This window comes from Hyperoodon ampullatus, assembly GCF_949752795.1.
Source record: "Hyperoodon ampullatus genome assembly, chromosome: 15".
In the NCBI taxonomy this organism is placed as follows: domain Eukaryota; kingdom Metazoa; phylum Chordata; class Mammalia; order Artiodactyla; family Ziphiidae; genus Hyperoodon; species Hyperoodon ampullatus.
The window spans coordinates 23304992-23329448 of NC_136928.1; the positions used below are offsets into that span (position 1 = coordinate 23304992).

General features: G+C 46.1%; 1 protein-coding gene across 6 annotated transcripts in view; it reads right to left on the reverse strand.

Moving 5' to 3' along the window:
• Positions 1–17858: 17858 nt before the first annotated feature.
• The window catches only part of UXS1 (UDP-glucuronate decarboxylase 1), a gene marked incomplete at its 5' end in the record, with an annotated part of 75590 nt that continues 68991 nt past the window's right edge, over positions 17859–24457 (reverse strand). For 2 of the 6 annotated variants that reach the window (XM_079720909.1, XM_079720910.1), the window contains 4 exons: positions 17859–18677; positions 19585–19684; positions 21307–21368; positions 23363–23423. In XM_079720909.1, the coding sequence (XP_079577035.1) occupies positions 18546–18677; positions 19585–19684; positions 21307–21368; positions 23363–23423 (355 nt within the window). In that variant the 3' untranslated portion in view covers positions 17859–18545. The remainder of the gene's footprint in view (positions 18678–19584; positions 19685–21306; positions 21369–23362; positions 23424–24457) is intronic. The other 4 variants (XM_079720912.1, XM_079720914.1, XM_079720911.1 and 1 more) reach the window with 2 other exon arrangements.

The following is a 24457-nucleotide window of genomic DNA, read 5'->3' on the forward strand; positions in this document are numbered from 1 at the left end:
CCACTTCTGAGAGGCACCTCCCCTCTGATATCTGAAGTTTTACCCCTCCAAGAATTCCCACCACCCCAGGCCATGGGACCGAGCAGGGGTCTTCAATGTATTAGAATTCAGTCCACACTAAATGCCAAATTAAAAAAAGAAAAAAAGCCAGCAAGAAGCTTCCCTGGTGGCGCAGTGGTTGAAAGTCTGCCTGCCGATGCAGGGGACAAGGGTTCGTGCCCCGGTCCAGGAAGATCCCACATGCCGCGGAGCAGCTGGGCCCGTGAGCCATGGCCGCTGAGGCTGCGTGTCCGGAGCCTGTGCTCCGCAACGGGAGAGGCCACAACAGTGAGAGGCCCGCGTACCGCAAAACAAACAAACAAACGAAAAACAGCAAGAAGATTTAGCTGGAAATTATTTAAGGTCACAGAACACGGTTTGGAGGATTAAGCATCCACGAGGGTTTGCAAATTTGCTGTTCCACATCCCGAGCCAGAGGTGGACCTGTTTAATATTGTCAGGCAGGAGAAAAAGGGTAATAGAAAAAACACTGAAGTTTGGTTGATTTCAGAGCCTCACTTGTCCTAAAAAAATTAAACCTTGTCTAGGGAGTTCAGGAAAGATTTAAGAATACACACTGCATCGTGTTTAAACAATCTGAGTGAATGAAAGAGAAAAGTGTCCTGGGGGTGGGTCGAGGGAGGGGAGGAAAGTGGGGAGGTGACACCTGCAGAGGGGAGGGGCCCTCAGAATGGGTCTTGAACTCGTGTGGGTCACAGACCCTCTGACAGCCTGATGGAAGCCTTCTCAGAAAAATGATACGTGATTTTGCATATAGTCTCTGAAGCACATCCTCATTCACAAGCTGCAGATGATCAACCCCTGGGTTTGGTGGGAAGTACCTACCAGCATCAGGAGACCAGTGTTTGTGGACAATCCTTTGGAATCCTTACAACTTTTAAAACTTTATGGTAAAATGTACACAACATAAAATCCATCATTTTAAGCATGTTTAGATGTATAGTTCAGTGGGTCTATAAACATCTCTTCCTGTCCCCACGTTCAATTCTTTTGTAGATATACCCAGAAGTGGAATTATTAGATCATATGGTAACTGTTTAATTTTTCGAGGAATCACCACACGTTTTCCACATCAGTTGTACTACTTTACATTTTAATATAACATAGGGTTGTAATAGGGAAGAACACTTTGTATTGTCTTACAAGTTAATCACTAAAGGGGTGTTGCCTATAAGCTTAAATTGCACACAACGGCCCATCTCGGACCCCTGCCTCCGAGAGATTAAGGTAAATGAGCATTCAGCTAAAATACCTGTGTTTAGCTCCCAGGAAACCTCCTGAGCAGGCCCACCTGTGAGTGACTGCACGAGGGAGAAATTAACACCTCCCTTCCGGAGGCTGACCGGAAACAGGAAGTGCTTGGTTTTACGCCCTCCCCTTTTAGTGTAAAAGGAGCGTGAATGCTGACTCAGCAAGACGGTTCTTTGGGCGTCCAGCCCGCCATCTTGCTCTGCTGGCTTCCCAGATAAAGTCAGTCTTCTTTGCCCCAGCAGCTCGCCTCTCAATTTATTAGCCTGTCGTGGGGCGAGCAGTACAAGCTTGGACTTGGTAACAAATTTTGAAGAAGCCACCCAGGAGCCTTGCTGCTCGTGGCCTGTCAGCCCTGGTTGGGGAATTCTGGGGTAAGACCCGAGCAGCTGCTGGGACCCCGTGTCCTGAGGGTCTGCCCTTCAGAGTTCTCTGAAGCAGCACCGGCCGCCCCAGCGCTTGGCAATGGAAGGAAGGAATCCCCGTTAGGGAGCCGACGGCCTCCGTACGGTAGGGTAAGTGGCTCCGGTGTGTACAGCCGGGAAATTGATTCCTCTCCGTTTGGGGCTTTTTCTCTGGAATAAGCCAGTGTGTTCCGTATTGGAGTGGGGTGTACCCTGTTGGAGAGAGGAAAGAGTTGTTGGACTTTTACCCGATTTGTGAACTGGTTCGTTTGCTTCTCTGAAGGCTATAGCACCTGTATGCGCTCTTTGTGTTTTATCTTGAATTTGTCTCCGAAAATGGGGAATGTTTACCACCAACTAAAGATTCTAAAGAATATTCATCGCCCCCGTTCAGTAGGAGATAGCCAGGGCAGTCTTTGTCCCTTTTCCCACAAGATTGTGGACTGGACGTTGACAGTGGGTTATGGTAATGGGGAAGAACCTCTGTATCCTGTTACTAGTTAATCACTAAAGCGATGCTGCCTAGAAGCTTAAATTCTCCATAACGGCCCATCTCTGGGACCCCGGCCTCTCGGGTAATGAGCATTCAGCTAAAATACCTGTGTTTAGCTCCCAGGAAACCCCCTGAGCAGGCCCACCTGCGAATGACTGCAGGAGGGAGAAATTAACACCTCCCCTCCGGAGCCTGAGGGGAACCAGGAAGTGCTTGGCTTTAGTCCCGCCCCCTTTTAGGATAAAAGGGGCCTGAATTCTGACTCAGGCAAGACGGTTCTTTGGGGGCACGAGTCCACCATCTTCTGGGTTTGGGGGCTCTCTGAAGGAAGTCGTTATTCTTTGCCCAGCAACTCGTCTCTTGATTATTGGCCTGTCCTGTGGCGAGCAGTATGAGCTTGAGTAACAGAGTCCCATTAAAAGTTTTGTTTTGGGCCTTCCCTGGTGGCGCAGTGGTTGAGAGTCCGCCTGCCGATGCAGGGGACAAGGGTTCGTGCCCTGGTCCGGGAAGATCCCACATGCCGCGGAGGAGCTGGGCCCGTGAGCCATGGCCGCTGAGGCTGCGCGTCCGGAGCCTGTGCTCCGCAACGGGAGAGGCCACAACAGTGAGAGGCCCGCTTACCGTAAAAAAACCCACAAGCTTTTGTTTCTTTTTCTTAACTACTCTGGGTCTGTTGCAAACCCCAGTGCAGTGTTTAGGGGGAGGCAGGGTGGGCGTGATGGAAAGGACGTCTTCACTCTCTTCCTCATCTTAAATGTTGCCGTGCTTCTCCATAAAGTATGTTTGCTGGATGTTTTTGGTCGCTGTCTTTTGTCAAGTTAAGGAAATTACTATTCTTTTAAAAATATGCTACGAAAAAATTTAAATGTCATATATGGATACTGAATTCTAGTTTGTTTGTCTGTTAATTACCTTTTAAGTGTGGTAATTAACAGCAATTCTAGTAATACATTTTAATATTAATCAGTCTCATTCCTGGAATAAAAACTAACTTCATCATGATTTTTTTTTCATTGTTGGATCTGGTTGGATAATAGTTGTTCAGAATTTTTGCATCCGTTTACATGAGGAAGATTCGGCTGTAGTTTTCTTTCCCGTTCCGTTTTGGTCAGTTTGGGTGTCCGGTTTATGCTGGCTTCTTAAAATGAATTGTTGAGTATTTCTTCATGTAAGAATGGAATTATCAGTTTCCTGAATGTTTGGGAGCATTCTGATAAATCCATTTGCATGTGGTGTTTTCTTCATGGTAAAATTTTTAACCATTGAATGCACTTCTTTTACAGGTAAAGGATTATTCTGGCTTCGTTTCTCTCCTTGAATCTGTTTCGCTAAATTCTATCTTTCTCAGTAGTCATCGATTATATGAAAATTTGAAGTGTGTTGAGAGTTGGTCTTAGTATCTTCTTATCTTTTTTTCTCTGTAACATCTGTGGTTATGTTTTTTTTCACTCCATTTCATTTGTGCCTTTAAACAAAATGAATCTTGTCTTTTCAAACATGTAATTTTTGCCTTGTTGATGTGCTTCTCTATTTCATAAATTTCTGTTCTCTTAATTTCCTTCCTTCTGCATCTGTGGGTCTTTGATTTCTGTTAGACCTTAGCTCAATTTTGAGCTTTATTTTTTTCAAAGGCAATTTTTTACTATTCTAAGTTTCCTTTCAAGAATTGTGTCCCGTGAGTTTGATGTGAAAAGTTAGATGATCAATTTGTCTAATTTCAATTATAATTTCTCCTTTGACCCATGAGTCGATTACAAGTGTTATTAAATTTCCAAGTGAATGAATTTTTCTAATTATCTTATTGGCTTTGTTTTCTAACTTAATTGCATTGCGGTTTTAAAACAATGTAGTCTGATCATAATTCTTTGAAATATACCGAGGCCAGCTTTACATCTGAGCATGTGCCAAACCAGCACGTGTTCATGTGTGCCTGAAGAAATGTATCTTTTCTAGACATCAGATGCAGTCAAGTGCATTAGCTCAAGCCCGACTGTGACACTGTTCACATATTCTATTTTCTTACTAATTTTCTTGGTTCATTTGATATACCGATTACTGATAAGTGTGTTAAAATCCACTATGACAATGGATTTGACAAGTTTTTCCTTTAATTCTGTCAGTCTGGCTTCACACGAGGCTATACACAGATTCACATGGGACACACATCTAGAATCGATACATTTTCCCAGTGAATGGAATCACTTATTGTTATGCAGCAAATTTCCTTATTTCTAATGATGCTTTTTGCCTGAATTCTCCTTTGTTATTAATATGACTATATTTTGCTTCCTGTTGGTTACTAATTGCCTGGTCTGCCTTTTCCATAGTTGGGCCTTTTATCTTTCTGCGTGCTTTAGGTGTGTTTTTTGCAAAGAGTACATAGCTGAAATTTGTTTTGTTTTTAAAATAGGGTATAACTCTTAAGGTCTGAACAGGAGAATTTAGTGCACTTACATGTATTGTGATTTATGATTTGGTTTCTTTTTTTAAAAAAGATTTTTTTGTTGTTGTGGACCATTTTTTAAGTGTTTTTTGAATTTTCTACAGTATTGCTTATGTTTTATGTTTTGGTTTTTTGGCCATGCGGCATGCGGGAATCTTAGTTTCCTGGCCAGGGATTGAACCTGCACCCCCTGCATTGGAAGGCGAAGTCTCAACCACTGGACCTCTAGGGAAGTCCCTTGTGATTTGGTTTTATCTCTAACATCACATTTTGAATTTTGACTTGTCCCATTTTACGTGTTCCTCTCCCCCTTTTCTTCTTCGCTTGCCTTCATTTGGACTGTTTGTTCTCCTTCACTTATTCTTTTCCTTTCACTTCCTTTGAAGGTTACACTGGGTCTGTTCTATTAGTGTTTGCCCATTTAATCCATATTTAACAAGTTACCAGTAATCAATAGCCATAGTCTTCTCCTGGACAATACAAGGACCCCAAAATACTTTATTCTGCGACCTCCCCTCCCAATTTATAAGCTACAATAACTTGGCATTTTAAATCTAGTCTGCTTTATTTCCCCATAAGTTACCATTGTTTCATTTATAGTTGCTGGTTTGATTAGATGTCACAAAGCCCCTTGGTTCACTATTTCTCCTTCAGACTCAGACCACACTCTGAGCTCATTTTCCTTTGGCTTTAATTCCATCCTCCAGAATCCATTTAGTGAGGGTCCTTTGATGGTAAACTCCCAAGTTTCACTTTCCCTTGTTTTACTCGGTGTAGAATTCTTGGTTGAGTTCATCAGCACTTTGAAGATACTGTCATATAGCCTTGTGGTTTCCACTGTTGATGTGAAGGCTTTCACTATAACCTGTCTTTCTTGTGGGGAAGGGACACCGTCCTCTCCAACTGTCTTTTATAACAGACCCACCTTTGTTACTTATATCTGTGTCTATATATTTATACTGCTTGGGGTTCTTTGGGCTTCTTAATCTGAGGGTTGGTGTCTTTCAGCAAATTTGCAAAATTCTATTTCTTTGAGTGTTACTTCTTCCCCGTCCTATTATTTCTTGAACTTTATTCAGGTGTATAAATTTCACTATTTTCCCTTTTTCAAATGTGCTTAGTTATGTCTTGTCATCTGTTCAGATTTTCAAGTTTCCCTTTCATTTCCTTAAAGGTATTAAACTTTATTTCCACCATCTGAAGTCTTTGCGGCTCTATTTCTAGCTGCCACCCATTGCTTCTCACTCGTGGTGTCTCACCTCCTTGATGTCATGTGATTTCTAACCATGATGTACTCATTTTCTTTGGAGCTGTTTCTTGGGTTTTTTAAATTAATTTATTTTTATTTTTGGCTGTGTTGGGTCTTCGTTGTTGCACGCAACGTTAAGCCTGAGTTAAGTTGGATTCTTCCAGCCAGCACTTGGATCTCTTGTTGCTAGTGGCCTAAGGTTCAGGGGCCAGGGCTGGGGGGTGGGCGTCTACCAAACAGGGACCCCTCAGGGTCCCTGTTCTCCTGGTGCCCCCACCCATCCATCCACTCCCACCCAAAGCATCCTAACTGCCCTTTTCACTGTGATGGGTTAATTCGTCACTTACCCTCATCAAGGTGGAGCCTTTTGGGGGCTCAGTCTGATAGGGGGCATCTGACCCCGGCTTTGTCTCCTCTTCTGAGTGCCGGGCAGCCGTCAGAGAAGCACAGGCTCTACAGGATTCTGCAGAATCCTCCAGGCAATTCTTGCTTCCTTTTGGGATTCTGCAGATTCCTTGCTTTTGTGTCATCTAAGGGATGCATTTTAAACAGATTTTTAAAACTCATGTTCAGCAGCTTGTCTGCTCCCACTGGAGCATTGATGACTCAGGTTATCTATCTAATCTGCCCCCACGACTACTAGAGGCTCCCATTTGATCATTGATTTAAAATCATACGGTCTTCACCATTTTTGTGTGTAGGAAATCTCTTCTAAGAATAATGCTTTTTGATACATAAAATACACAAGATTACAAATGAAAGCAGCTATATTGAAAAAGATATCAACACTTTAAAAGACAAATCTGTGACATGGTAATAAATGTGCTTCATCATGGTACAAATAACGAGATCTGTGACAGGTATACTTGGTGACAAAGTCCCAGGGAAGACCTGACACTACTGCGGTTTCTTGTCGACATTTATAATTGAAGAAAAGACTAAATTTGAGTTAAGGGTTATTAAAAACAAATAATGCAGTATTTTCCCCCATTCATGAAACTCCCTATGTGAAGGGCTTCCCAGTGCAATTCCTGTAATATATCCAGGGTGAAAACTTCCAGTTATTCTGAGGTTAAGGTGAAAATGCATGAGTCCTAGGAGGTCTGGCCCCTGCCTCTCTGGCCAGCCTTCTCCCTCCCCCACTCCCCTGGCTCAGATTCCAGAGGCCCCAGCCTCCCAACCCCTTCAGCCTGCCGTTCCCCTCCCTTCTTCTGGAAAGTTCTGTCTCTTACTTCCCAGACCTCCTTCAGAGCTCAGTGTTGTCACTTTTCTGCCTCAGCTCCTCCAGGGCACCCTGTCAGGGTGCCTCTTCCAAGGCTCCTTCTTTGGGAAAATTATCAATCACACAGGTGATTGTGTGACAGACGTTTCTCCAGCTGGACAGTGAACCCAGGATGTAAATCACCACTGTCTGTGCCAGGAAGTCCTCAGAGCCTCACACAGAGCCTGTCGGGGCAACCGCTCTAGAAGGTGTGCTGGGTGGAGCCTGACTGCACCCGGAAAGAAACAGGTGACCTAGTCTCACGTTTACATGTGAGGACAATGGACAGAGGGGTAGAATGTCACCTCCAAGACAACGAGAATTACGAACAGAACACAAACTATAGCTCAGATTAGGCGGTCCTTCCAGCACCCCTTTATCTCTCCTCCCCTCCATGGAAGAGTCCACCTCCTCCCTGCCCCCCTAAAACCCCCCGTGACAGGCTCCTCAAAATCTTCCCTGCTGGCCTGACACGCCCAGCGTGACAAGTTTCACGTCCTCCCTGCCCCCCTGACCTCCCATATGACAAGATCCACCTCCTCCCTGACCACCCCTGACCTACCCTATGACAGGGTCCACTTCCGCTCTGCCCCCTGATCTCCCCTATGACAGGGTCCACCTAATCCCTGCCCCCCTGACACCCTCTATGACACGGTCCACCTAATCTCAGCCCCCCTGATCTCCCCTATGAAAGGGTCCACCTACTCCCTGGCCCCCTGACTTCCCCTATGACAGGGTCCACCTCCTCCCTGCCCCCCAGACCCCCTCTATGACAGGGTCCACCTCCTCCCTGCCACCCCTGACCTCCCCTATGACAGGGTCCACCTCCTCCCAGCCCCCCAGACCCCCTCTGTGACAGGGTCCACCTATTCCCTGCCTCTCTGACACCCTGTATGACAGGGTCCACCTAATCCCTGCCCCCCTGACGCCCTGTATGGTAGGGTCCACCTCCTCCCTGCCCCCCTCTATGACAGGGTCCACCTCCTCCCTGACCCCTTCCCCCCCTCTATAACAGGGTCTGCCTAATCCCTGCACACCTGACCTCCCCTATGACAGGGTCCAACTCCTCCCTGCCCCCCTGACACCGTCTATGACCGGGTTCACCTAATCCCTGCCCACCTGACCCCCTCTATGACAGGGTCCACCTAATCCCAGCCCCCCTGACCTCCTATTATAGGGTCCCCCTAATCCTTGCCCCCCTGACCCCCTCTATGACAGGGTCCACCTAATCCCTGTCCCCCTGACTCCTCTATGACAAGGTCCACCTCCTCCCTTCCCCCCTCTATGACAGGGTCCACCTAATCCCTTCCCCCCTGACCACCCCTATGACAGGGTCCACCTCCTCCCTGCCCATCTGACCCCCTCTATGACAGGGTCCACCTAATCCCTGTCCCCCTGACTCCTCTATGACAAGGTCCACCTCCTCCCTTCCCCCCTGACCTCCCCTATGACAGGGTCCACCTCCTCCCTGGAATCCTGGCCCCCTCTGTGACAGCGTACCCCTAATCCCTGCCCCCCTGACCTCTCCTATGACAGGGTCCTCCTCCTCCCTTCTCCCCTGACCCACTCTATGACAGGGTCCAACTAATCCCTGCCCCCCTGCCCCCTCGATGATAGGGTCTACCTAATCCCTGCTTCCCTGACCCCCTCTATGACATGGTCCACCTAATCCCAGTCTCCCTGACCCCCTCTATGACATGGTCCACCTAATCCCAGTCTCCCTGACCCCCTCTATGACATGGTCCACCTAATCCCAGTCCCCCTGACTCCCTCTATTATAGGGTCCCCCTAATCCCTCCCCACCTGACCTCCTCTATGACAGAGTCCACCTCCTACCTGCCCCCTGACCCACTCTATGACAGGTTCCACCTAATCCCTTCCCCTCCGACCTCCCTTATGACAGGGTCTGCCTCCTCCCTTCCTGTATGACCCCCTCTATGACAGGGTCCACCTCCACCCTGCCCCCATCACCACCTCTATGATAGGGTCCACATAATCCCTGACCCCCTTTATGAAAGGGTCCACTTCCTGCCTGCCCTCCTCTGATCCCCTCTATGACAGGGTCCACCTAATCACTGCCCCTGTGACCACCTATGTCATGGTCCACCTCTGAACTCCCCTATGACAGGGTCCACCTCCACCGTGCCCCCCTGACCCCATGAAAGGGAACAACTCCTCCATGACCCCCTGACCCCCGGTATGACAGGGTCCACCTAATCCCTACCCCCATGACCCCCTCTATGACAGGGTCCACCAGTCCCTGCCCCCCTGACCCCTCTATGACAAGGTCCACCTAATCCCTGCACCCCTGACCTCCCCTATGACAGGGTCCACCTCCTACCTGACCACTGACCTGGTCTATGACAGGGTCCCCCTAATCCCTGCCACCCTGACCTCCCCTATGACAGGGTCCACCTCCTCCCTGCCTCCCGACCCACTCTATGACAAGGTCCACCTAATCCCTGCCCCCCTGCCCCCCTCTATGACCTCCTCTATGACAGGGTCTACCTAATCCCTCCTCCCCTGACACCCTCTATGACAGGGTCCACCTCCTCCCTGCCCCCCTGCCCTCCCCTATGACAGGGTCCACCTCCTCCTTCTGACCCCCTGACCCCCACTATGACAGGGTCACCTCCTCCCTGCCCCCTTACCCCCCACCACGTGAGGATTCACCTCCCCCTCCAATGTATGCCTCATGGGCCTGCAGTTTCATGAGCCTGTAGTGCGCCTGGAAATAGCAAACTACTGTTTCCTCCTGACACTGCACTGACAGCTAGCTTCCTTCTGGCAGGAGCTCCCCATGGCCAGGTGAGTATTTGAGCTCCCATTAGGTGGAATATTCTCCAAGCTTGGTCAGAGGCCCTGGGCCAAGTGCTTTTCGAATCACACCACCTGGTCCTCCATGCATCCCCTTTAAGTCAAGAAATACTGTCTTCCTCAATGGATCAGAATTAATTTCCAGGATTTGAAACCAATCATTTTCATATAAAGCTTCAATAAGGGATGGAAGTTTCCACTGGAAGAAGATGCTGACCAAGAGCTTTATTAATTTTTATTGGAGTGTATTTGCTTTACAATATTGTGTTATTTTCTGATGTACAGCAAAGTGAATCAGCTATACATATACATGTATCTCCTCTTTTTTGGATTTCCTTCCTATTTTGGTCACCACCTAGCACTGAGTAGAGTTCCCTCAAGAGCCTTAACTCTTAAATTGGGCATGGGAGGATGGAGTGGTCCAGACACTGATCTCTTCTTCCTCCTCCTCCTCCTCCTCTTTTTTAAAAATTGAAGTCTAGTTGATTTAAAATGTTGTGTTACCTTCAGGTGTACAGCAAAGTGATTCAGTTATACACATGTATCTCTATCCTTTTTCAGATTCTTTTCCCTTATAGTTTATTACAGAATATTTTGTATAGTTTCCTGGGCTATACAGTAGGTCCTTGTTAGTTATCTATTTAATATATATTTGTGTGTACCTGTTACCACTAATTTATCCCTCCCCATTCTTTCCCTTTTGGTAACCATAGATTTGTTTTCTATGTCTGTGAGTCTGTTTCTGTTTTGTAAATAAGTTCCTTTGTATCATTTTTTTCAGATTCCACATGTAAGTGATATCATGGTATTTGTCTTTCTCTGTCTTACTTCACTTAGTATGATAATGTCTCAGGTCTATCCATGTTGCTGCAAATGGCATTATTTCATTCTTTTTTATGGCTGAATACTATTTTGTTGTATATATGTACCACATCTTCTTTATCCATTCATCTGTTGATTGACATTTAGGTTGTTTCCACGTCTTGGCTGTTGTAAAGAGTACTGCAGTGGACACTGAGGTGCATGTATCTTTATGAATTAAAGTTTTTATCTTTTCCAGATATATGCCCAGGAGTGGGATTGCTGAGTCATATGGTAGTTCTATTTTTAGGTTTTTTAAGGAACCTCCATACTGTTCTCCATAGTGGCTGCACCAGTTTACATTTCCACCAGCAGTGTAGAAGAGTTCCCTTTTCTCCACACCCTCTCCAGCATTCATTATTTGTAGACTTTTTGATGATGGCCCTTCTGACTGGAGTGAGGTGACACCTCATTGTAGTTTTGATTTGCATCTCTCTGATAATTAGTGATGTTGAGCATTTTTTCATGTGCTTGTTGGACATCCTTTGGTTTCTTTGGAGTAATGTCTATTTAGAACTTCTGCCCATTTTTTAATTGGGTTATTATTATTTTTGCAATTGAGCTGTATGAGCTGTTGATATATCAATATTTTGGAAATTAATCCATTGTTGGTTACATCATTTGCAAATGATATTTGCAAATATTTCTCACATTCTGTAGGTTGTTTTTTTTTTTGTTCATGGTTTCCTTTGCTGTGCAAAAGCTTTTAAGTTTAATTCGGTCCCATTTGTTTGTTTTTGTTTTCATTACTCTAGGAGGTGGATCCAAAAAGATACTCTACTTATGTCCTCTATAAAGTATCCAGTCTTACATTTAGGTCTTTAATCTATTTTGAGCTTATTTTTGTATATGGTGTTAGAGAATGTTGTAATTTCATTCTTTTACATGTAGCTGTCCAGTTTTCCCAGCACCATTTATTGAAGAGGCTGTCTTTTCTCCATTGTATGCTCTTGCCTCCTTTGTCATAGATTAGGTGACCATATGTGCATGGGTTTATCTCTGGGATTTCTATCCTGTTCCATTGATCTGTATTTCTGGTTTTGTGCCAGTACCATACTGTCTTGATTACTGTAACTTGGTAGTATAGTCTGAAGTCAGGGAGCCTGATTCCTCCAGCTCCGTTTTTCTTAAGATTGCTTTGGCTATTCAGGGTCTTTTGTGTCTCCATACAAGCTAAAATTTTTTCGTTCTGGTTCTGTGAAAAATGCCATTGGTAATTTGATAGAGATTGCACTGAATCTGTAGATTTCCTTGGATAGTATAGTCATTTTGACAATATTGACAATATTGACTCTTCCAATCCAAGAACATAGTATATCTTTCCATCTATTTATTTCGTCTTTGATTTCTTTCATCAGCATCTCACAGTTTTCAGAGTACAGGTCTATTTCCTCCTTAGGTAGGTTTATTCTTAGGTATTTCATTCACTTGGATGCCATGGTAAGTGGGATTGTTTCCTTAATTTCTCCTTCTGGTCTTGTTTTAAGTGTATAGAAATGGAACAGATTTCTGTGTATTAATTTTGTATCTGCAACTTTACTGAATTCATTGATGAACTCTAGTAGTTTTCTGGTTGCACCTTTAGGATTTTCTATGTATAGTATCATGTCATCTGCAAACAGTGACAGATTTACTTCTTCTTTTCCAATTTGGATTCCCTTTCTTTCTTTTTCTTCTCTGATTGCCATGGCTAGGACTTCCAAAACTATATTGAGGAAAAGTGGCGAGAGTGGACATCCTTGTCTTGTTCCTGATCTTAGAGGAAATGCTTTCAGCTTTTCACTGTTGACTATGATGTGTGCTGTGGGTTTGTCATATATGGCCTTTATTATGTTGAGGTAGGTTCCCTCTAAGCCCACTTTCTGGAGAGTTGTTATCATCAGTGGGTGTTGAAACTTGTTGAGAGCTTTTTCTGCATCTATTGAGATGATCATATGGTTTTTATTCTTCAATTTGTTGTGGTGTATCATCACCCTGAGTTGTGGATACTGAAAAATCCTGCAGCCTTGGGATAAATCCCACTTGATCATGGTGTATGATCCTTTTAATGTGTTGTTGGATTCCGTTTGCTAGTATTTTGTTGAGTGTTTTCTGCATCTATGTTCGTCAGTGATATTCACCTGTAATTTTCTCTTTTTGTGGTATCTTTGGTTTTGGTATCAGGGTGATGGTGGCCTCATAGAATGAGTTTGGGAGTGTTCCTTACTCTACAATTTTTGGAAGAGTTTCTGAAGGATACGTGTTATTTCTTTTCTAAATGTTTGATAGAATTTGGCTGTGAAGCCATCTGGTCGTGGACTTTTGTTTGGAGTTTTTTAATCAGTTTCAATTTCAGTACTTGTGATTGGTCTGTTCATATTTTCTATTTCTTCCTGATTCAGTCTTCGGAGATTGTACCTTTCTAAGAATTTGTCCGTTTCTTCTAGGATTTCCATTTCTTCTAGGTTGTCCATTTTATTGGCAGTCTCTTATGATCCTTTGTATTTCTGCAGTGTCTGTTGTAACTTCTCCTTTTTCATTTCTAATTTTATTGATTTGAGTCCTCTCCCTCTTTTTCTTGATGAGCCTGGCTAAAGGTTTATCAATTTTATCTTCTCAAAGAACCAGCTTTTTAGTTTCATTGATCTTTTCTGTTGTTTTCTTAGTCTCTATGTCATTTATTTCTAGTCCGATCTTTATGATTTCTTTCCTTCTACTAACTTTAGGTTTTATTTTTTCCTCTTTCTCTAGGTGCTTTAGGTGTAAGGTTAGGTTAAGATTTTTCTTCTTTCCTGAGGTAAGACTGTATTGCTATAAACTTCCCTCTTAGAACTGCATTTGCTGTGTCTCAGGTTTTGGATCATCGTGTTTTCATTGTCATTTGTCTCTAGGTATTCCTTGATTTCCTCTTTGATTTCTTCAGTGATCCATTGGTAGTTTAGTAACATTGTTCAGCCTCCATGTGTTTGTGTTTTTTAGTTTTTTTCTTGTAGTAGATTTCTAATCTCATAGTGTTGTGGTCGGAAATGATGCTTGATATGATTTCAATTTTCTTAAATTTACTGAGGCTCACTTTGTGGTCCAGCATATGATCAATCCTGGAGAATGTTCTGTGTGCACTTGAGAAGAAAGTGTATTCTGCTTTCAGATGGGAGTTCTATAAACATCAATTAAGTATATCTGGTCTAATGTGTCATTTAAGGCCTATGTTTCCTTATTTTCTGTCTGGATGATCTGTCCATTGATGAAAGTGGGGTGTTAAAGTCCCCCACTGTTATTGTGTTACTGTCAATTTCTCCTTTTATGGCTGTTAGCATTTGCCTTATATATTAAGGTGCTCCTGTGCTGTGTGCATATGTATTTACAGTTGTTATGTCTTCTTCTTGGATTGATCCCTTGATCATTATGTAGTGTGCTTCCTTGTCTCTGGTAACATTGTTTTAAAGTCTATTTTATCTGATATGAGTATTGCTACTCCAGCTTTCTTTTGATTTCTATTTGCATGGAATGCCTTTTTCCATCCCCTCACTCTCAGTCTGTATGTCCCTAGATCTGAAGTGGGCCTCTTCTAAGGCAGCATATATACGGTCTTGTTTTTGTATCCATTCAGCCAATCTATTTCTTTTGGTTGGAGCATTTAATCTGTTTACTTTTAAGGTGATTATCAATATATATGTTTATTACCATTTTGTTAATTGTTTTGTCTTTGGAGGTGTTTTTTCTTCCCTTCTCTTTTGTTCTCTTGTGATTTGATGACCAACTTTAGTGTCGTGTTTGGATTTGTGTGTGTATCATCTATTATAGATTTTGGGTTTGCAGTTACCATGAAGTTTTGATATTGCAGTCTGTAGATAAACAGGATTGTTTTAAGTTGCTGGTCTTTTAATTTCAGATGCATTTCCAATATCCTGTATTTGTGGTCTCCTCTTGTCATGATTGCTAGTTTTGATATATTTGTGTGTGGATTTCCTACCTGTACTGTATGTTTGCCTTTACCAGTGAACTTTTCCATTCATAGTTTTCTTGTTTCTAGTTGTGTCCTTTTCTTCTGTGCCTAAAGAACTTCCTTTAGCATTTGTTGCGAAGCTGGTCTGGTGGTCCTGAATTCTCTTAGCTTTGGCTTGTCTGTAAATCTTTCGCTTTCTCTGTTTAATCTGAATGAGAGCCTTGCTGGGTAGAGTATTTTGGTTTAGGTTCTTCCCTTTCATCACTTTAAATACATCATGCCACTCCTTTCTGGTATGCACCGTTTCTGCTGAGAAATCAGCTGATAACTGATAACCTTATAGGAATTCCCTTGTATGTTACTTGTTGCTTTTACCTTGTTGCTTTTAATATTTTTACTTTGTCTTTAATTTTTGTCAATTTGATTACTATGTGTCTCAATGTGTTTTCCTCCTTGGGCTTATCCTGCCTGGGACTCTCTGTGCTTCCTGGACTTTGATGACTGTTTCCTTTCCCATGTTAAGAGAATTTTTCAGCTATTATCACTTCAAATATTTTCTCAGGTCCTCTCTCTCTTCTCCTGGGACCCCTAAATGCAAATGTTGGTATATCTAATGTTGTCCCAGAGGTGTCTTAAACTGTCCTCTTTTCCATTCTTTTTTCTTGATTCTGTTCTGCAGCACTGATTTCCACCATTCTGTCTTCCAGGTCACTTATCCATTCTTCTGCCTCAGTTATTTGCTATTGATTCCTTCTAGTGTATTTTTCATTTCAGTTATTGTACTGTTCGTCTGTTTTTTAGTTCTTCTAGGTCTTTGTCATACATTTCTTCTATCTTCTTAATCTGTGCCTCCATTCTTTTTTCCAAGATCTTGGATCATCTTTACTATCATTTCTTTGACTTCTTTTTCAGGTAGATGGCCACTTCATCTAGTTGTTCTTCTGGGGTTTTATCTTGTTCCTTCATCTGGGACATATTTCTCTGCCATCTCATCTTGTCTAATTTTCTGTGATTGTGGTCTCTGTTCTGCAGGTTGTAGCGTTGTAGTTCTTGCTTCTGCTGTCTGCCCCATGGTGGAGGAGGCTGTCTAAGAGGCTTCTGCAGGCTTTCTGGTGCCTCCATTTAATGTATTATGTTAAGCCTTAAATGTGCCATTTTACTTTTTGTTTTCTGCTTGTCTTTTGTTTCTATTTTTTCCTCCCTTCACATAGTTTAAATTAAAAAAATAATCTTTTTTTTTTTTTTAGAATTCTATTTGGGCATTTGTACAGATTTTTAGTGGATGCTCCAGGTATTACAGTATATATACACATAACTTCTCAAAATCTACTGGTGTCAAGTTTTACCAGTTTGGAAACATTACTTTCTTTTACTCTCCCATATCTATAATATAGTTATTTTATTTATATACATTAAAACCCATAAAACATAATTTTTGCATCAACCATCAATTTAGAAAACTTTGAGAGGAGAAAGAAAACCCATTATATTTACCCATATTTTTGCTCTTTCCTTGTTCTTTTTTCCTTTCTGATGTCCCAAGTTTCCATATTTTAGTGTTTCCTTTTTGTTTAGAGAATTTTACTTTAGTCATACTTCTAAGGTAGGTCTGCTGGTGAAAACTTTTCAGTTTTACTTCATATGAGAATGTCTTGATTTCCCCTCCATTTCTGAAGGATATTTTCGTGGGATATAGAATTCTGGATTGACAGTTCTTTCAGCCCATGAAAAATGTGCCACGTACTTCTGGGGCCCTGGTTTCTGAGGAACTTGCTGCCATTCTGATTGTTTTGACCTGGAGATGATGTGTCATTTCCCTCTGGCTACTTCTGAGATTCTTTTCTTACAGCTTTAGTTTTGAGTTTAACTATGACGTCTTGGTGTGGATTTCTTTGGTTTTATCTCATTTGGGGTTCACTCAGCATTTTGAATCTGAACCTTTATGTTGCTTTGCCAAATTCAGGAAACTGTCAGCCCTTTTCCTAGGAATTACCTTTTTCAGCTTCCCCCTCTCTTCCTTGTTCCATGAGTATATTTTATGAAAACTGGGGGGAAGAAAGTCGGAGAGAATCTCAGAGGAATTCTAGATATTCCTATATTCCAGATATAGCACGTCATGAGGTAAGAGAATTCTGGAGCCTGGGGCTTTGGGGCTCTCCCTACCTGTACTGCACAGCTGAGCTCCACCAAACTCCCTCCATGCCTACGCTCTTTCCTCAGTGCCTGGCCATCACCGTTAGTGGTTCCCAAACAAGTTTCCGTTCACCCCCCCCCCCCCCAGTAAATGGTGTCACTTAGTTCAGGCCCAAATAATGACAACTAAATATAAGAAGGCATCCTGAGTCCTCTCCTTCTCACACCATGCCCACTCTAGCATCGACCTTCAGTTCCAGAATCTTTTGGGGACCTTAGCACAACAAATAAAACAAAACCACAGCTTCCTTGGTCTGACCCCACAGATTCTGATTGGAAAAACATGTCCAATTAAAAAAATAGATATCCCTAGGAGATTTAGAAGTAGATATCCCTAGGAGATTTAGAAGGACAGACAGGCAAGCCTAGTTTTTACCCTGGTTAGTATGGAAACGAGCACAGTGCCCCGTTTGATGCTTTTATCCCCTTGGTGTCCTTGCAGCATTTGTCACTACCACATGGAGCCAACTGACTCGAAAATGTGTAGCTTTAACTTCCTATGTGTTCTTCCATTTGTTATAAAAGTAATTTAAAAACCCTACCAGTAAGCCCTACCACTAAACCTTGAAAGAATTCTTAGTGAAAATGAAAGCTCTCAGTTTCTACTCCACAGGTTACTAATGACACTTCCTTTTCTCCATCTGATCCGTGCTTCCAGGGGAGGACACACAATGATTCTAACCCTGGGTGAGACCTGAAAATCTCTCCACACTGCAGTGAACACTGTTTGCACAGATTCAGCCCCAGCAGCACAGAAATGTTTCCACTATCCACTCATCAAGTTACATATTATACCAACCTGGATAGTTACCAAATTTTCTTTAAAATTAAATTCTCCAATATTTTTCTTAGCCATCCGATGATGCACCATGCAAAGCAGAAAGCCAACCTTTAAAACTGAGTTTCAATATTTTATTAAAATAGCATATTTAACCACTGTTAACCAAGAATATGTTAACTTCCCACCCCCACCATATGCAGCACAACACAGTAGTGATTGATTTCAAATATCCTGGATTGTGATAACAGAAACATTTCAAAGTCAAGTCTGCAACTAAAAACTAGACCTTGGAAAAATTCTGAATTAGAAGAAACATAAAGCTCTCAAACAGAATTTTTTTTATCTGCCTGAGAATTAATGCGGTATGCCACCTACCTACCTGACAATACTGCTGGTCTGCTTTTTCTCCTCTGTGCATAGTATAACGTCTCATTTATAAGTACCCACTTTATAAATAAATCGGCATTTAATCACCCCATTTAATGTTCCTTTTCAGCTTCACAAAGAAACCAGTAAATAAAACTGTCGATGACAGTCACGACATAGGCTCTCACGGCAAGGTAAAAAATTTGAAAATACACAGAGATGCATCAATGCTATTTTACATAAAAAGACAGATTTAAAAAGTGCAAGGCAAAATCTGCAGTTTTTTTAGGGGAGTTTTTAGGCACATCCATTTCTTAAAGCAAGCTTCAGAATGAATTCCAGTTTGTTCTTCATGATACCTGTTTAAGTCTTTCTTTAAAAAAAAGAAAAATACATCTTGTCAAGTGTGAAACAGGGCATCTCCTGTCCCAAAAGGCGAGGTTTTCAGTTATGGCGTGTCCGTCCTTTTTTTATTCTTGCGGGCTTTGGTTTGGGGATGTACTGATTATTTGCCTGGTACTCGAGTTCTTTCCGGAAGTAGTGAATTGCTTTGTTTAACCCTTCCTCCAGTGGGACCTATTTAAAGAGAGAGCGAGAATGAGGGGCACAGCCGGGTCCCCCGAGGCTGTCTGCGCCTGTGCACCCTGACAGACTGCACTTGAAGAAGCTGCAGCCCCAGAGACCCACACTTCCTTGTGCAGGTTAGGAGTCTGTTCCAGTTTGAATCTCACAAAAGGCACCCTTAAAATAATGCCCACGTGCACCCTTCTCTCAGAAGTCTCCATGGAGGAAGATGCTTGGAAGCATCTGTATCCAATCCACATGGCTGATTCTCTGGGTGACTCTTACTCTCTGTACTTTCACCCCCCCCGGAGACCTACAAGGGACCCATGACCTGGGAAGCCTCATAATTTAGAGCTGTCCTGCAGCAAACAGGAAACAGAAACCGAATCAGCTGACATGATCTCTAAACTGAAACCTGGAGAAAAGGAATGCAGCAGCCACGCCCAGCCCCGGGGTTGGGGGACCATCAGCCTGGGGGACAATCAGCCTGGGGGACAGGCATCCCCAGTGAGGCCACACCAACTAGCCTGATGGACTCCAAGGGCAACAGAAAGGAGGGGAGGCCCACCGTTTCCCCCCTTCAGCCTCTCACACTCCCACCCTGCTCCACCTGCGTGGGAACTGGGGTGGATGAGCTCGCCCACATCACGGGCATCATGGCCGGCCCTGCACATCCATGACACCCTGGCTAAGTAGATGGAGGCCGAGCAGGGCTACCTGGGACCAAGCCATTCCCTGTAACAGAGAATAAGGGACACAGGCTACAAGCCCTGTGTGGGCCTGGAGAGGACACTGCTGGGGCCACCCAAGCCCCCAGGCCACCCCACGTGGCAGCACCCCCAAGGAACAGACAAGGTGTGGGGGTGAGAGGCCTCCACAGGGCAGTGGGGCCACCCCGGGACCTGCCCCCCCCACTTACCACGGGCTCCCACCCCAGCATCAGCTTCGCTTTCTTGATGTCTGGTTTCCTTTTCTGGGGGTCATCCTGGGCTTCGGAGAGAAACTGAATTTCACTCCCACTGCCTGTGTTGTTGATAAAAAAAAAAAGGTAAGAAGAGAATCAGGAACCACTGGGATGCGACTCACCACATACATCAAAGTCAAGGCCCACTAGTGCAGGTATACAGGTGCAGAGGGAGTGCTGTGTCCCAAGTCACCTCCCACACACACCCCCGGGACTGTGCTGCTGGCTGCACAGCACTTGGCAAGGGCAGGACACCAGCCTGAGCCACCCTGAGGGGAAGGAGAGGGCAGGCCCCATGCACACCATCCCCCTCAGCAACACAGCCTTGTGCCCATTGCTGCCAGGGGGCTGTGACCCTGCTGCCCCGACAAGCCCCCCAACAGGTGTTCATGCCCTGTGGGAGCCCCTCACCTGCAGCCAGGCTCCGTTCAGCCCGTCTAACAGGCAGAGTGCCGGGGAGTGACTGTCAGCCAGCCCAGGCTGACACCTTACAAGGGCCTGCCACCTACGCCCTGCTGGAGCCAGCCTGAGCCAACAAAAGATGTCCAGCCACCCTGCTGGACAGACCTCAAGCAGAAGGACAGAAGCCTGGCTGGTCTGGCTTCCTAGGACCAACAGAATGAAGCCAGCCCAGTGACCAGGCCTGCAGAGGGAGCCCCTAGCCCTGGTGGGAGCCCCTAGCCCTGGTCACAGAATCTGGAGCGAATAAAACAGCTGCTGTCTGAAGCCAGTGGTCTGGGTTGATGTGTTGCACAACCATCCACCCAGGCTTCAGACAAACTTCTCAACTTCAACGTGAGCACGACCACCTGAGGAGTCTGGCAAAACGCAGATTCTGATCCGGGAGACATGGGCAGGGGGTGTGATTCTGCATTTCTAACAAGTGCCTGTGCTGTGGTTTTCATCCCAGGAGGACCATCCCGTTCTGTCCGACTGTCCAGGCTGGACAGTGCCAGGAAGGACAACTGCAGAGAATCCAGCCTGCTAAGCGTAGGGTCTAGACAGGCCCACATCATGCTCGCCTGGTCTAGCCAACCCCACTCCAATCTGGTCGTGTCTGGACTCTGATTTCTTGATCAACCCTGGGAAGCAGACACCCCCCAACCCGAGCCCCAGGAACCTGACCCTGCGACCAAGGGCACAGCTCGTAGACACCAACAGCCCATGGCTGGCTGAAAACGCACAGACTTCTCATGCCTTAAGAGCATGCCCTCTTGGGGGCTACGCCCAGTGTCCACACTGCCTGCAACTCCCCATGGCCAGGTTGGCCAGAACCGCACATGGAACCTAAAACTCACCACCAGATTCCACCAGAATCACACAAGCCCTGGTGTCGCTCTCCTGGTCCCTGAAATCCTGTGCTTGGCCCAGCTGGCGTCCGGAACCAGACAGTGGTCACCTGGGCAGAACTGCCGACCACAATCACGTCTCGAGCACAGACGTACCATTTCTGCTCCACACAGACCTTCTGTCACAAGGGTGAACAAAGCTGGGCCCCTGCCCGCACCCCTTCATCTTTCCGTCACTTAGAATCACAAAACGGTGAGGCACTCCTGATCAAGTTCTGCTTTTCATCCAATTCAATTAGCGTGTATTAATTACCCACCGTCCAGGCGAGGCGTTATTAACCGACAGGGTAAGCGCGGCCGGTCACACGCAGGAAGGCCTCTGTCCTACTTACCAACGAGATTTTTAATTAGCTGAGCGAATTCCAGGATCGTATGTTCTTCTGGGTTCCCCTAAGGAAGAAAGGTCCCTGGTTAGAGATGTAAACACAACAGCGACGCCACGCCCTCCCGCACCACATGCACGCCGTCCCAGACGCCCGCCTGTGTAGCAGCGCATCAGGGTGCTGTGTCCCCTGGCCCAGGTATGGGATGGTTTCCAGGTACTGTAGGCTCAGTGTCGTTCTGCAGGAAAGCCTGGCTCTGCGAGCTCAGCTCTCCCAGGACACTCTTGCTTCCCCCTGGGGGCGCCGTGCTCGCCCCCTCGGTAATGAAGACGCGTGAGCCTTGACAGGAGTCCCAACAGACGCGAAACGTGCTCGCAGGGGGGCCCTGGGCAGCCCGTGTGAGAGACAGGATGTGGCTCTATGGCGGGCTTACTTTGGGGGGCCTCTGAACGCCCCCCTCCTCTTCCTGCCACGGTACCTTCCAGAAGCCACGGCCCCTCCCCTCCCCGAGCCTGCTCGTCCCTTGAGAGAGCACCATGAAGTCTGGCAACTGTACGTCCCAACACTCTTCGTCCCCAATCTCCTGGTTTCGTCTGAGACCAAGGTAAAAGAGGCAAGTAGGGACCCTAGGCCTAATTATGAGCACCCCGGGGCTACCGGCAGACACGCCCCTGAAACAAGACAGGTTTCTACAGGAGCTGGACACTCCTGCACGGCCCCGTGCAGAGGGGCAAGAATGACGCGGCTTAAGATGTGCACTTGGAAGGGCGAGAAGTGAAAACACAGGGTAAGGGCGGTGAAGGCTCAAGATGAAGTGAGGATCACGAGACACGGCTTATGCTGTTTAACCGCCTGTTTCTTCGAAAATGCATGAAAACAGCGCTGGCTGGGTGCTTCCGGCCGCCAGTAGTCGGTACCCATGAATTGGTCAAAGTTCCCACAGGGAGTGACCTCTCCAGGGCCCGTCCTTTGCTGTTGGTAGAAACTCCCGCCCAACCCAGGAGAAATGAACGTTCCGGAGCGTGCTTCAGACTGCTGGTCATGAAGAAAAGTACAAGGAACGGTTTGCGAGTGAAGTGCTTTCAAGAAATTAGCAGGCACGTCCACACCTGTGAGCTTAGCCCCTCCTAGGGAGGGGAGGTGGCCAAGGAGACCGAGGTGGTGAGAGGGGCGGGGCTCCCCCAATGAGCAGAGTGGTGGGGGGGGCCTCAGGTCAGCTACCATCGGCAGATGCGGACCGTCTAGAATGACAGGCAGTCTACACTGGACACCTCACATTTTAGACGGGATGGAATGAAACCATTCAGGAGACAGTGACCGAAAGGGTCAGAGGGCTGTAGCCCAACCTGATCCCTGGAAGAGCTGGAGAGGAGCCTGGGGAAGTCCTGGGGAAGCTGTCACATCACAGGGGCATAGACCAGCTCTGGGGGCGTCCCCACGGAGAAGGCAGGACAGCGGGCGGGCACACACAGGACGAGGTTTTACCTCTAAACAGAAGGAAAAACGTTCTGCCAGGGAGAACCGGCCAAAGACAGGACAAACTGCTCTGCAAAGAAACACATCCTCTAGCACCAAGAGTGAGCGAGGCTGGACCAGAGGTCAGGCAAAGCCAGCTCCCGATCCCTCCCAGGAGCATCTGGGCTGCAGGAAGTGAGGGAGGAAGCGGCGCCAAGGGGGTCTGGGTGCTCACAGACGTGACAGTGAGGGAAACTGTCCTCGCCACTCCGTCGTCTACAGCCCCAGAAAGCAAGCCTTACCGAGACCAACTGCACATTCAGTGATGGACAGAGGACCCACAGAACGTCACCTACAACCACCAAAGCCTTCACGAATTTCTAGACCTGGCCCTTCCGGTGGATGGAGCAGGGTTAGTTTATCATGTAGCTCAGCCACGTGTCCCACATCTTACTTCTTTGTGGACTCCTGTTTTGTTCTATTCCGTGTATCTCCCTCTAGTACTGGCAAGCAACAGACAGGCACGTGCCCTGAGCGTGCTGCCGGTGAACGAGCCAAGCAGGAACCGGCCCGCTGGGGAGGAAGTGGGTGGAGAGAGGGACTCACCAGGTTGACGGGGCTGCTGACGTTGCTGTTCATGAGTGCCACGAGGCCGTTCACCAGGTCGCTGGAAGAGAGGGGAGGCTGCTCAGGTGCCCGCCGAGGCCCGCAGGTGCCGAGCAGCGGACACAAGCCGGCCACCTCCCGGAAGGAAACCAAAACCTCCGTGGGAGCCTGGACGTCAATATAAAACCCTGCACATAAGAGGGCACAGATGGAATGACGTGGCGTCTGGGATCTGCCTTCTGTGGGAGCGTGTAGGCAGATGGCTGAGCAGGATGGAAGCTGAGTGATGGGCTGAGTTCCCTGCTTTGTATATTTCTGAAATCCTTCGGCAATTAGAAAATGAAAATAAAGTAGGCACACATCCAAAAAAAGATGGCGTGTATGCAAGTTTCTGAGCAAAGTCCATGTTTAACGGGAACCCAGGTAGCCGGCCCATATGGAAAAGCAGATGGTTTTTAAAAAAATACGGTCTCCTGCAATGGAAGAACTCCAGTATGTAAGTCTCATACTGGCAAATCACAGGGAAAGCCAGACAGCCCTGAGTGTTGAAACCAGCTCCCTGGACCTCCAGCCCCTCACCTCCCTCCAGGAACCCCCACCCCCGGATGGGACGGGCGGGGGCGTCTGGGTGTTGCAGACAGATGGCGAGTGAGCGGGCCGTGAGGGTGATGGTCAAGAGGCAAACTTCTGCTTACCAAGGTTTGGTTCTTATTTTCAGAAGCGTTAAAGGGTGGTTCTGTCAAAAAAAAGTGACTTCGTAAAAATGACACCTGGCTGCTACACGAGCACTTTACTAAGTCACTTTCACCAGCTGTGTCTCACGAGGCCGGGAGGGTTCTTTCTGCTCCGGGGATGCAAATGCGGCCGCCTGGAACCCTCTCCCCTCCTCCGCAGTAACCAGCAAGGAGCAGGTTACTGTGCTGAACTTCCAAAAGAAAACCTCAGGTTTTGCTTTCCTTTTCACTGAGAAACAATCTGGGGGGGGAGCGGTATTAAGCAAACAAATGATTTTCTGGGTTTTTGCTTTCAACCAATGGGCATTTTATAGGAACACGCCTAAAGTCTGTTCTGCTCTCACGGATCAAGCACAGATGC